This window comes from Bubalus kerabau, chromosome X (genome assembly GCF_029407905.1).
Source record: "Bubalus kerabau isolate K-KA32 ecotype Philippines breed swamp buffalo chromosome X, PCC_UOA_SB_1v2, whole genome shotgun sequence".
Taxonomy (NCBI): Eukaryota; Metazoa; Chordata; class Mammalia; order Artiodactyla; family Bovidae; genus Bubalus; species Bubalus kerabau.
Window position 1 is genome coordinate 160,319,358 of NC_073647.1, and position 13,443 is coordinate 160,332,800.

Sequence of the window (13,443 nt, forward strand, 5' to 3'; positions counted from 1 at the left end):
AAGCCTATATATATATATATACACACACACACACATATATATACACACACTCATATATGTCAAATATATATTACATATGGAATTCATATACAGTTTGAAAACAAATATTTCCATTTAGAATAGAGTCACTGAGTTTTACTTCAAGTGGTCAGTTCTTCTAGCATATTTCTAACAGACAGAAAACAGGTGCAACGGAAAAGGCACTTATATTATGAAGAACTGTTCTGCTTGCAAGATTTAGAAATTCAGTTTCAACTCATTTAAGAAGACAAAGAGAAAAGGGTGGGTGTGGTATGGGAAGATCACAGTTGCCTCCCCAGGCCCAACAAATGCCATCACACCTCCCAGGCCAGCTTCTCTGTCTCTGTCTCTCAGCGTGGTGCTGTGCTGTGCTTAGTCGCTCAGTTGTGTCTGACTCTGCGACCCCATGGACTGTAGCCTGCCAGGTTCCTCTGTCCATGAGATTCTCCAGGCCAGAATCCTGGAGTGGGTAGCCTTTCCCTTCTCCAGGGGATCTTCCCCAACCCAGGGATCAAACCCAGGTCTCCTGCATTGCAGGTGAATTCTTTACCAACGAACCACCAGGTAAGCCCTGGCTCTGCACCAACTCCCTCTAAACGGCCTTTATTCCCTCCCTGTGGTGTCATTCACCAACAGCTGCCTGCCCTTCCTCCCGAGCGACAACCCGTGGGAAGGAACGCAGCCTCCTTCTCTGTGGGGGCCCAGGGCATGCTCTACTCCAGGACTGCAGAAGTGCCTTCCTCCAAACTCTACGGTGGTCTCGACACAAGGGATGCTTTTACCAGGCCATGGCGACCTGCGGTACCACCTCGATGCCTCTGGGGCAAGGGCGCCGCTGTGTGGGCCAATGCTCTGGCCACAACCCCCTGAAACTGAAGCCTGTGCATTTCTTCTTTCATCTCCATCAGGCTCAGCACGCAGAGTTCTGGGAGGAGGTGACAGGGGGGAGGAGCTGCCACATGGAGGGACCATAAGGGTGTCACACGGAATGATGACATGCCCCACAGATCTGTTCACCTGTGCTAGGATGCCAAGGCTAGAACACAAATCCCACCACGTGGATGGCAGACTGCAACACGAGAGACTCTGGCCCTGTCCTTGGGGCAGAGGGGTGGCAAGCATCCCTTGCCTGCGTCTTTCTCCTTCTTGATGAAAACACATGATCAAATTTTGCAGGAGGAAGTTGAGGATGGGCTTCCCTGATAGCTCAGTTGGTAAAGAATCTGCCTGCAAAGCAGGAGACCCCAGTTTGATTCCTGGGTTGGGAAGATCCACTGGAGAAGGGATAAGCTACCCACACTAGTGGGTTTCTCTGGTGGCTCAGCTGGTAAAGAATCCGCCTGCAATGTGGGAAACCTGAGTTTGATCCCTGGGTTGGGAAGATCTCCTGGAGAAGGGAAAGGCTACCCACTCCAGTATTCTGGCCTGGAGAATTCCATGGACTGTATAGCCCACGGGGTCACAAAGAGTCGGACACGACTGAGCAACTTTCACTCAAGTTGAGGACAGGGAAAGCCTTGGGCGCTTTGCTTCTGTGCCAGCTGCTCTCATGGGTGCCTCTCAGAGCTAAGGGTTCACTAGGCCCCAGTTCAGTGTGGACACACACAGCATCTCGGTGTGCCTGTGTACTAGCACACGATCACGCCTCTACAATTACACATCGGCTGCCTCCCTGCCCGCTAGGCTTTAGGTGAGGAAGAATGAATCCCTGTTAACTGGGTGCGCCCGGTACCTGCACTATGTCTGTTAAACAATGGGTCCTTAATAAATGTCTGATAAATGGCTAGCAACGAAGCCAGTTCAAAACTAAGTTACTGGGGAAAACAGAGAGGCAAAAACAGGCAAAAGATTTACTGAAAAAAAAAAAAAAGATCTCAAAGGGCAATTAAAGTACTATTTCCTCACAAGAGTAATTTACTTAAATCCAACAATCACAACAAATATTTATTAATCATGCACTATGCGACAAGCAGTATGCATGGAGCTGAGATTATGAAAACAAACATGCTTAAATCTGATATTCTTCCTTAAGAAAAGGTAACTGAACCTTTTAACTAGTCGCATGAAAATGAACCTTTTAATTAGTGACACGTAGGTATGACAAGGGCTAAAAGGGAGAGAAGAGGGATGTTTCCTTATTTTTTAGAGTTTAAATTGTTAAGAGTTTTATTACAGAGCTCGTGAACACTTTTCTATGACTCTTAGATGTGGCGGGATCACACTCATCGACAGGCGTGGTAGTAACCGCTGATCTCATCTTCCCTTTTAACAAAGGATGTCTGAGTCGTGGGGTTCAGCCTTGCTGCCCCAGGGACACATCGCTCATCTGTTTTCTGAATCATCCTGATTGTTGTTGTTGTTGCTGCTCAGCCGTGTCCACCTCTGCGACGCCGCGGACTGCAGCACGCCAGGCCTCCCTGTCCTTCCCTATCTCCTGGAGCTTGCTCAAACTCATGCCCAGTGGGTCGATGATGCCATCCAACCATCTCAGCGTCTGTCGCCCTCTTCTCAACCTGCTGCTGCTGCGTCACTTCAGTCATGTCCGACTCTGTGCGACCCCAGAGACGGCAGCCCACCAGGCTCCCCCGTCCCTGAGATTCTCCAGGCAAGAACACTGGAGTGGGTTGCCATTTCCTTCTCCACTGCATGAAAGTGAAAAGTGAAAGTGAAGTTGCTCAGTCGTGTCCGACTCTTAGCGACCCCATGGACTGCAGCCTACCAGGCTCCTCCGTCCATGGGATTTTCCAGGCAAGATTACTGGAGTGGGATGCCACTGCCTTCTCCGTCTCAACCTGCTGGCCGTGCCCAAATGCACGAAACAGTTGGTTGGCCACCATGACCACTAAATTCTGGCTCTGTGGCACCACAGATTTTGGCTCTGTGGACCTTATCTCTCCTTAGATCTGTGATGCCACCACGTCCCTTTAAGCCAGACCACCCCAGGTGTTAGGCCAGGCCTTTGCCAACTTTAGCATGCAAAGCAACTTCAGGGGATTCTGCTGAAACACAGACTCTGCTTTAGATCTGAAGCCTGGGTTTCTTCTTTTCCAGTAAGTTCCCTGGAGGATGCTCTCTTGGAAAGACCACACCCTACCAGAGTTAGAAGGCAGCGGAAGGATGAAAGATTGAACAGCTCATCCTTCTACATTTCCTGATATACCCACTCCCCTTTCCCTTCACTAAACCCTAATGGAGTCAAGAATTCAGCATAAGGCAGTTGTGCTACCCATAGTTGTTAGGGTGTCTTCATGATCTGCTGTTCACAAGAAAGAAAAACAAAATCACCTCCTTCGCGCTCTTGCTTACAGAAAGTGTCCTGGGGCAGAGTCCAGGGCCCTGGAATCTCAAACTGGGCAGAAAGAAAAGGTGCAAGGGAAAGGCCATTGGGGGAGCTCCCGCCCACTCCCTCTCCCGCTAAGAGACTCTCTTGGCATTTTTCAGATTCTCTTCTGTAGCTTCGGTGTGAATAAACCTGTCCTCCAACAAGGGGATCTGGGTCACCTTCCACCACAAAACCCAACAATTCCTCCAGGCTTGATTGTTAGGATTGGACAGGGAAGACATTGTTCAGGGACAAAAAGAGCCGCCGGTCCTTTGACTCTGGGTGGAAATGCCAGCCGAGTGCGGGCCGCCACACTTAGGTCTATCGAGGGCCAGTGGTGCCCGCTGACGAAAGCAAGAGGCTGGTACGTTGCAGGCCGGCTCTGCAACACCAACTTCCACGCGTTAGCGCCAGCTCGCATTTTCCCACCCCGTTTTGCAGAGAAGTCACCTGGGAAGCTCAGAAAGGTTAACACAACCCGCGTCCACACAGCCTAAGGCGGCCTGAGGAACCGAACGCGGCCCAAAGCCGTAGTTCGGCCTCTCCAATAATGCTGAGGAACAACAAATCACAGGCTGGCTTGCAAAAGCCGAGGGACGGCCCACCCTAACAAGGACAGACGAGCCCGCCTCGAGGCGAAGGATACGGGAAACCACTTCCGGGAACCAGCCGACCACAGGACCAAGCACTTCCGGTGCAATGCACAGGCGGGTCGTTCGGAGGTCAGCGGACTCGCAGGTAAGGGCCGACCTTAGCCATCCGGAGACGGTACGAGCCCAGAATGTCGTCTCCCTTACCCGCGCGAGAGGAAACACCAGGGTGAAGCGAGCCGAGCGCGCGCCGCCATGTTAGGTTCGGGATTTTCAACGGAGCAGGCGGGGCCGAGTGGACGCCGGCGACAGCGCGATGACGTCGTAGACCGGGCGCCCGCCTTCTACCTGCGGAACCTTCCTGGGTGGGCCCAGGGCGCGCGTCGTCCCGCCCTGGTCGGCGGGGCCAAATTGAATGACGGCCCAGCCCCGCCTTCCGGTTCCGGTTGAGGGCGGGAGACTGCTGCTCTGCGCCGAAGTGCCTCAGACCTGCGTTGGTAGAGCGGGACCGGGACGGGGGGCGGAGGGCGGAGGGCGGGGCGCACGTTCTGGCCAGCCCACGTGTCTCCAGGGACGAGCGGCTCTGGAGAGGAGGCGTCCTTATTCCCGCCGCACCCAGACCTCGAGGGTGGGAGGCTGGGCACTGGGCTTGCGACCGCTGGGCTGGCTCCTTGGAGGCTGAGCACCCAAACGCTTCTCCCCGCTCCATCCTTAAGAAATGAAACCCAAACCGGGGCTCGGCTTCAGTGACTGAACGCGCAAGGCCTGGCTCCAAGCATCAGGGCCTTCAGATCGGTTCAGTCGCTCAGTCGTGTCTGACTCTTTGTGACCCCATGGACTGCAGCACGCCAGGCCTGTCTGTCCATCACCAACTCCCGGGGCTGGCTCAAACTCATGTCCATGGAGTCGGTGATGTCATCCAACTATCTCATCCTCTGTCGTTCCCTTCTCCTCCCGCCTTCAATCTTTCCCAGCATCAGGGACTTTTCAATGAGTCAGTTCTTTGCATCAGGTGGCCAAAGGATTGGAGTTTCAGCTTCAACATCAGTCCTTCCAGTGAACACCTAGGACTGATCTCCTTTAGGATCGACTGGTGGGATCTCCTTGCAGTCCAAGGGACTCACTAGAGTCTTCTCCAACACCACAGTTCAAAAGCATCAATTGTTGGCATCAGGTGGCCAACGCATTGGAGTTTCAGCTTAAGCATCAGTCCTTCCAATGAATATTCAGGACTGATTTCTTTTAGGATGGATCAGGGCCTTGAGTTCCTAAATTCCAAGCCCAGGCCAAATACCTAATCTGAAGGTACCGAAATCCGGGGTGATGCCCCTTTCCCCTTCACTCAGAGAGTATCCAAGTGAAGGGCATTGCAAAGTTGAATGTTTTATACACATGGTGAAATCATGCCCCCAGAGGTTTAGGGGGGAAAAAAAATTTTACAGTTAAATTTGTTGCAAATATCAGGTGGTGCAGGTGACATTTCTTTGGGCCTTCAATTGCCCTTGGCAGTCGCAGTCTCAGTTTGTCTTGAGAAACTTCCCTATGAAATACATTAAATTGTTGAATAATTCAGTATTGCATTATGGAATAATTGTGAGCATCCGTTTAAAAACAAAAGCAAGACAAAAACAAAGGAATGCTCACAAGGGAAACGGGTACGGAGCCAAGCTGTCTATTTTAAATTTACTGATGCCACTTGCAAAGAGAAATATGTCTTTAATCTGGAGTTTGCTACAGTCTGTAGTGATGTTACTAATGTTACCAATCATCCAGACCCCCAAATGTTTCAAAAGGTTAAGAAAAAAGGCCAAATGCCTTGCCAGTTGAAATTAGTCCATTTGCTTTTTTCTAAGTAATTAGAAAGTAGGCTGCACAGTCTATGTACTGAACAGATATAAACTGATGTTAATTTTTTTAATTAATATGATTATATTGGGTCAGGGTGAGCGAGGGAAAACAAAATGTTTCCTTGAAAGATTTGGATGTTCAGTTAGACTTTGATTGAAAATACGCTTAGACCAGAAAATTGTATGTATGTAGACACATATACCAGAGAAGGCAATGGCACCCCACTCCAGTATTCTTGCCTGGAAATTCCCATGGACGGAGGAGCCTGGTGGGCTGCAGTCCACGGGGTCACTCAAGTCGGACACGACTGAGTGACTTCACTTTCACTTTTCACTTTCATGCATTGGAGAAGGAAATGGCAACCCACTCCAGTGTTCTTGCCTGGAGAATCCCAGGGACGGGGCAGCCTAGTGGGCTGCGGTCTATGGGGTCGCACAGAGTCGGTCACGACTGAAGCAACTTAGCAGCAGCAGTAGCAGACACATATACATACTCTTTGCAACCCCACAGACTATATATACTGTCCATGGAATTCTCCAGGCCAGAATACTGCAGTGGGTAGCCTTTCCCTTCTCCAGGAGATCTTCTCAACCGAGGAATCAAACCCAGGTCTCCTGCATTGCAGACGGATTCTTTACCAGCTGAGCCACAAGGGAAGCCCAAGAATACTGGAGTGGGTAGCCTATCCCTTCTCCAGGGGATCTTCCCAACCCAGGAATCGAACCAGGGTTTAGGCCACATTGAAGGTGGATTCTTTACCAACTGAGCTCTCTGTGAAGCCCATATACATATATTTGTGTGTGTGTGTGTATATATATATATATATATATATAATTAAACATACATAATTGTATTTATATCATCACTTCTAAGAAATGATGACTAGCATCCATGTGGAACAAACTATACCACCTTACAGGCATTTCTTGGGTTCTGTTTCCCCAGTTTCGCAGCTAGAATGAAGCACATCAACTTGTCCTTTGCAGCGTGTGGGTTTCTGGGCATTTACCACTTGGGGGCAGCATCAGCACTCTGCAACCACGGCAGAAAGCTGCTGAAGGATGTCAAGGCCTGTGCCGGGGCTTCTGCGGGATCCTTGGTTGCTTCGGTTCTCCTCACAGCGCCGCAGAAAATAGAGGTAATTAAGTAGTAACTAGGCTGTGTTGCTCATCAGTAAATTAAGAACAAACAGGGAAGATGATTGTTTAACTCTATTAAGTTAACTGCATAGAAGTCATCCTTTGCCTGGGAAACAGAAGAGGTTAAGATTTGTTTTAAAGCGTCACCCTTAAAGAGCTGTGCTCTCCATTTGGAAAAGAGGGTTATTCGGGGGGTGACAATGAGACAAGGAAAGAAAATGCCTTATTTTGCTCATGAGTATTGCTTTAGGCTTAAGATTCCAGCTTTGTTTCTTTCCAGCAAAGGTTTATTTCTCCGTTAACTGATCATGAGAACACAGGGCCTGTCCTCAAGGCCTGGAATATGTAGCTGATGAAGTCTTAGCTTGCTTCTACTTACAGACAGGCCTGTAAACTAAAACATGACCCTGTAATTTAAATGGGATGATAATGGAATTTAATTAATGGCTTTTTCATTCCCATAGTAAGAAGCCCTGAATTTCAAGTAGTTTATCTAGAAGTAATAATAATAAGCTTTCATTAAGTTTTTCATTTAATGCAGTCTATATTTTTAAACCCTCCATGGTGGCTCAGTAGTAAACCTGCCTGCCATGCAGAAGACTCGGGTTCAATCCCTGGGTCCAGAAGATCCCCTGGAGAAAGAAATGGCAACCCACTCGAGTATTCTTGTCTGGAGAATCCCATGGACAGAAGAGCATGGCGGGCTGCAGTCCATGGTGTCAAAAAAGACTTAGACACAGCTTAGCAACCAAACAACAGCAAGGACGGTGTTTTTTAAAATCAATTTTCTGCTTCTAGACAGTCGTGATGCTCTCTCTGACTTTGAGAACTAGCCTCAGTGGGTGGAAAATATTCTGTTTGTTAATTACATGCATTCTCTTAACCACTTGGAATAGTCATCATACAATGATTAACACTTCCATGCCCAGGGAGGAATTCAAGTTCACACTTTAGTCTTCAGAACCAAAACATTGTAAACACAGGAGACTTTCTTGGGAAGGGGCGCCCTGGTGGAGAGCAGGAGGGTGAGGGGACCCAGGAGGACTACTCTGCCACGTGGCTTGCAGTCTGGGGTTTTAGGGTGAGGGGATTAGTTTCCGGGTTGTCTCTGGGCCATCAGTCTGAGTCACGGCCCTTCCTGTTTGTTTGCTCAGCCAAGGTGGATGCCTGCGAGAAGGATTCTGGGAGGTGGAAGGACGCGTGGTGTCCTCCCTTTGACCTTTCCCGAACTCCTCCTCTGTGCTGGCTTGTTGGTTGCTCGTTCCTTACCAGGAACCTCCTGCCGTAAAGTAACTCAAGTAAACAGTTACTATCCGGCCGAGTTAGGATGGGCGGTTGCGGCCAGTGTCTCCCCTGACACAGGGGCTCTGTGTATCTCGTGAATCCCAGTGCCAAGCCCAAAGTCTGATGTCAGTACGTTGCTGGATGGATGAACTAAAAAAATCAAGGATGGGCCTGGGTTCATATCCTGGCTATGACACGCATTCTGGATGGCATGGTAGGAAAGATGCTTAACCCTACAAACTTCACTTTTCCTATCTGTCCTGTGTGGTGATTATATCCACCTTGCATTCTTTTTTTTTTTTTTAACCTTTCCTTATTTTTAATTGAAGGATGATTACAATATTGTCTTGGTTTCTGCCATACATCTGCATGGATCAGATAGGTATACATATATCCCCTTCCTTTTAAAACTCACTCCTACGTCCCATCCCAAATTCTATTTTTCTTATTTCTTTTTAGTGAAGTATAGCTGATTTAAAGCTGTTATTCATATCTGTTGTGCAATAAATGACTTAGTTATGCACACACACATACACACACATATATATACGTTAATTTTTAATATTCTTTTCTATTATGGTTTGTCATAGGATATTTTTTTCTTTTGGAGTATAGTTGCTTTCCAGGCTTCCGTGGTGGCTCAGGTGGTAAAGAATCCACCTGCCATGCGGGAGATTTGGGTTCGATCCCTGGGTCGGGAAGATCCGCTAGAGGAGGGCATGACAACCCACTCTAGTATTCTTGCCTGGAGAATCCCACGGAAAGAGGAGCCTGGCGGGCTACAGTCCACAGGGTTGCAAAGAGTCAGACATTACTGGGCGACTAAGCACAATATGTAGTTGCTTTCCAATGTTGTGTTAGTTTTTGCTTTACAACATGAATGAGTTACAAGTATAACATATCCCCTCCCTCTTGAACCCCGCTCCCACCTCCCTCCCCATCCCACCCCTCTAGGTTGTCACAGAGCCCCAGTTGGAGTTCCCTGAGTCACACAGCAAATTCCCACTGGCTGTCTATTTTAGTTCTGTTAACCCCCTTGCAGACTTACGTGAGCATGTGCCAATAGAGGATCCAGCATTGGCTTGCCTGTTAGACCCCACTTAGGGAGCAGGGGGGCATGTATTGAACACCTTTGCCCGGGACTAACCTGCAGAAAGTGTTCCCTGCTCTTTGCGGACGACAGTCATCACGACTTCTTTCTGTGTTGTCGGTGTTGGTGTTAATTGGCAACGCTGTTGCAGAGCTGCAATTGAAACGTTTCTGAGGCCACAGAATTGTCGTGGGAGAAGAGTTGCCTTAGAGAGGTCTGTAGAAAAAAAGTGCTCAGTTAGCACTGGAATCCAGCCTTCAAGGAGTTTCCAAAGGTGATTAAAAAAAAAAAAGATTGTAATTGGGAGAACACATAGCTTGCCTGGGGACCAGGAGTGGTGGGTGAGGATCAGGCCCAGAAGGGATTCTAGCCTGTGAAGCACCCAACATCTGGGGTTAGCTTTGTAGGGTCCAGGTATTTTGTTTGGCAGGCTTCCCTGGTGGCTCAGGTGGTAAACAATTTGCCTGCAATGCAGGGTTCAATCCCTGGGTTGGGAAGATGCCCTGAAGGATGGCATGGCTACCCACTCCAGTATTCTTGCCTGGAGAATCCCATGGACAGAGGAGCCTGGCGGGCTACGGTCCATGGAGTCGCAGAGAGTCAGACAGGACTGAGCAACTATCACTTATATAATTACCTTGTGTGGTGGGCACAGACGTCTGGAACCAGAATGACTTTCTTTCTGACAAAACATAGGGTCACCTGTTAATTTTCTTTTTCAGGAATGCAACAAGTTTACCTATGATTTTGCTGAAGAAATCCGAAGGCAGTCTTTTGGGGCACTAACACCTGGCTATGATCTCATGGCCCGATTGAGGTACGTATTTATATATATATATATATATATATATAATCAGTTCAGTTCAGTCGCTCAGTCGTGTCCGACTCTGCGACCCCATGAACCACAGCATACCAGGCCTCCCTGTCCATCACCAACTCCCGGAGCTTGCTCAAACTCATGTCCGTTGAGTCGGTGATGCCATCCAACCATCTCCTCTATTGTCCCCTTCTCCTCCTGCCTTCAATCTTTCCCAGCATCAGGGTCTTTTCCAATGAGTCAGTTCTTTGCATCAGGTGGCCAAAGTATTGGAGTTTCAGCTTTAGCATCAGTCCTTCCAATGAATATTCAGAAGTGATTTCCTTTAGGATGGACTGGTTGGATCTCCTTGCAGGCCAAAGGACTCTCAAGAGTCTTCTCCAACACCACAGTTCAACACCACCAAAGCATCAATTCTTCGGTGCTCAGCTTTCTTTATAGTCCAACTCTCATATCCAAACATGACTACTGGAAAGAAAAACCATAGCTTTGACTAAACAGACCTTTGTTGGCAAAGTAATATCTCTGCATTTTAATATGCTGTCTAGATTGGTCATAGCTTTTCTTCCAAGGAGCAAGTGTCTTTTAATTTCATGGCTGCAGTCACCATCTGCAGTGATTTTGGAGCCCAGAAAAATAAAGTTTGAGACTATTTCCTCATGTCTTTGCCAGGAAGTGTTGGGACCAGATGTCATGATCTTAGTTTTCTGAATGTAGAGTTTTAAGCCAACTTTTTCACTCTCCTCTTTCCCTTTCATCAAGAGGCTCTTTAGTTCTTCACATTCTGCCCTAAGGGTCGAATCATCTGCATATCTGAGGTTATTGATATTTTTCCCAGCAATCATGATTCCAGGTGGGAATATATATATTCCCAGGTGGCACAGTGGCAAAGGATCCATCTGCCAATGCAGGACACACAGGAGACTCGGGTTCGATTCAGAAAGATTCCCCTGGAGAAGGGCATGGCAACCCACTGCAGTATTCATGCCTGGGGAATCCCATGGACAGAGGAGTCTGGCGGGCTACAGTGCATGAGGTCCCAAAGAGTGGGATGTGACTGAGTAGCAGAGCGTTTATATAGTATGTTTAGCTGCAGGGCCTGTGTAACCGGGGTGCTGTGGAGGGACCGTAGCGAGCTCAGTAAGCATTGTCAGTCCTCACATGTTTACGAGGCGGCCAGTCATCAAAGGGGAAGCATGCGGTGGACAGTCGGCTGCTCAAGATGGCAGTTCTCTGGCTCTCTGTACATCCCCTGTCCGGACCTGTCCTGGCTACCCAGGCACCCAGTCTCATCTCCTCGCTTGTCTCTGCCCCGCGATCCTCCTCATCTTTAGGCCAGAGGGGCTCCACCTGCCAGTTTCATGAAGCGGAATGGCTGTCCTCCACGATGGTCGTTAACCTGCAAACTTATGAGCTGGTCCCTGCTGTAACCAAGGAGTCCACCTGACCCCAATGCCCCGTATAAACGGTGACCTCCTCCCACGGATCTTGGCTGCCTTGTCCTGTCTACGACACACGGGCGAGGCGTTGCTCCTCCGCTTTTATATCTTTTTTTTGGATTTGGACGTGTGAGATTCTGCAGCTGCTAAGCCTCTGGAGTCCGTCACTGTCTGGACTCCCATGGATTTCAGGTGGGGGCAGCTAGGAGGCTCGCAGGCCCGAGGGGGTGCAGTCCTGCAGGCCGCTCCCTTTCTCTCCTCCAGGAGCGGAGTGGAGTCGATTCTCCCCGCCAACGCGCATGAGCTGGCCCACGGCCGCCTACACGTCTCCATCACCAACACCAGGACCGGGCAGAACTGCCTCGTCTCCAGCTTTCCCTGCAGGGAGGACCTCGTCAAGGTAAAGGCAGCCACGGCCCACGGTGCAGGGAGCCAGCCAGCGCCGGTCAAGGTGGCTGCGGCCCACGGTGTGGGAGCCGGCCAGCGCTGGTCAAGGCGGCCGCGGCCCACGGTGCGGGAGCCAGCCAGCGCCGGTGGCGTGTTGAGCACAGTGAGCGTGCAGGGTCTTTAAATCAGCGGTCCCCAACGTTCCGGGCGCCAGGGATGGCTTTCATGGAACACTTTTTTCTTTTTTTTTTTCCCTTAAAGACTTTTTATTTTGTATTGAGGTATAGCTAATTAATAAACAATGTTGGGATAGTTGCAGGTGGACGGAAAGGGACTCAGCCATACATACACATGCATCCTTTGTCCCCCAAACTCCCCTCCATCCAGGCTGCCACATGACACTGAGCAGAGTTCCCTGTGCTGTCCAGCAGGTCCTTGCTGGTTCTCCATTTCTATTATTTCTATTATTATTGCATCCGTTCTGCCTCAGGTCCTCACGCATTAGACCCCGGAGGTTGCGAACCCCTGGTCTAAATCCAGCTTTGCATCTCGGGCCTCAGAAATAATGGGTGCTCCATCAATCCTGCGTCTCATGGATGGATCTCAGTGTTCCTGAGGCCACAACACAGCAGGCGGCTACCAGAGGCCTGTGGATGAGCCCGGTGTCTTTCTCGTGATGTTCAGTGTGGCCACATTTACTCTGTGAATGAACTTGAGTACCAATAACTGTTCTTTACACTGTTGTACGTTAATGCTCTGCAGTTCACGTAAGACTTTGTGCGTGGACTACCGTATTCAGTCCTTCCACATGCCTTCTGTAAATCAGGCAGGACAGGCAAGATTTACACCTCTTCTGTTGCTTTCTTAACAGAAGAAAGGGGCAGAAAGATTTTATGTGACACACCCCAGGGTGTACCGATTGCCAGTGGGAATCCGGGTCTCTTAACCTTTTCAACCGAATGCTCCCTTTTCGTTTCTTCCGTTTGGCATTGACGCCTTTCTGTCCACACACATGTGGAAGCTGGTTGAGAATTCATGATCTCTGGGAGCTGTTTCAGCTGACTTGCAAATAGCAATGCATTGGTAAGGGGATACATGAAATATTTTAAATTGTCAAGGACACACCAGGGCTTCCCTAGTAGCTCAGACGGCTCAGTTGGTAAAGAATCCACCTGCCATGCAGGAGACCTGGGTTCGATCCCTAGGTCGAGAAAACCCGCTGGAGAAGGAAATGGCAACCCTCTCCAGTGTTCTTGCCTGGAGGATCCCATGGGCAGAGGAGCCTGGCGGGCTACAATCCATGGGGTTGCGGAGTCGGAACGACTGAGCGACTAACGTGCAAGGATGCATGGCTCTTAGAAACGCCAGCCGAGTTTTATTTTCCTTCTGTGGGTGTTGTGGGGCTTCCCTCACGGTACAGATGGTAAAGAATCTGCCTGCAATGCAGGAGACTTGGCTTTGATCCCTGGGTCCGGTAGATCCCCTCAAGAAGGGCATGGCTACCCA

At 49.4% G+C, this 13,443-nt stretch overlaps 2 protein-coding genes across 19 annotated transcripts in view; one reads left to right on the top strand and one right to left on the bottom strand.

Moving 5' to 3' along the window:
- Nucleotides 1–4,292, bottom strand: part of LOC129639703 (uncharacterized) — a 320,986-nt gene extending 316,694 nt beyond the window's left edge. For 9 of the 10 annotated variants that reach the window (XR_008708554.1, XR_008708557.1, XR_008708560.1 and 6 more), the window contains exon 1: nt 4,141–4,276. The gene's annotated coding sequence lies outside the window, so the exon portion shown is untranslated. Of the gene's footprint in view, nt 1–4,140 lie in introns of all 10 variants that reach the window. The other variant, XR_008708555.1, reaches the window with a different exon arrangement.
- Nucleotides 3,958–13,443, top strand: part of PNPLA4 (patatin like phospholipase domain containing 4) — a 43,484-nt gene continuing 33,998 nt past the window's right edge. For 3 of the 9 annotated variants that reach the window (XM_055564880.1, XM_055564883.1, XM_055564885.1), the window contains exons 1-4: nt 4,296–4,430; nt 6,727–6,919; nt 10,017–10,111; nt 11,815–11,950. In XM_055564880.1, coding sequence (XP_055420855.1) covers nt 6,740–6,919; nt 10,017–10,111; nt 11,815–11,950 — 411 coding nt within the window. In that variant the 5' untranslated portion in view covers nt 4,296–4,430; nt 6,727–6,739. Of the gene's footprint in view, nt 4,082–4,291; nt 4,431–6,726; nt 6,920–10,016; nt 10,112–11,814; nt 11,951–13,443 lie in introns of those variants that run through there. The other 6 variants (XM_055564886.1, XM_055564887.1, XM_055564882.1 and 3 more) reach the window with 5 other exon arrangements.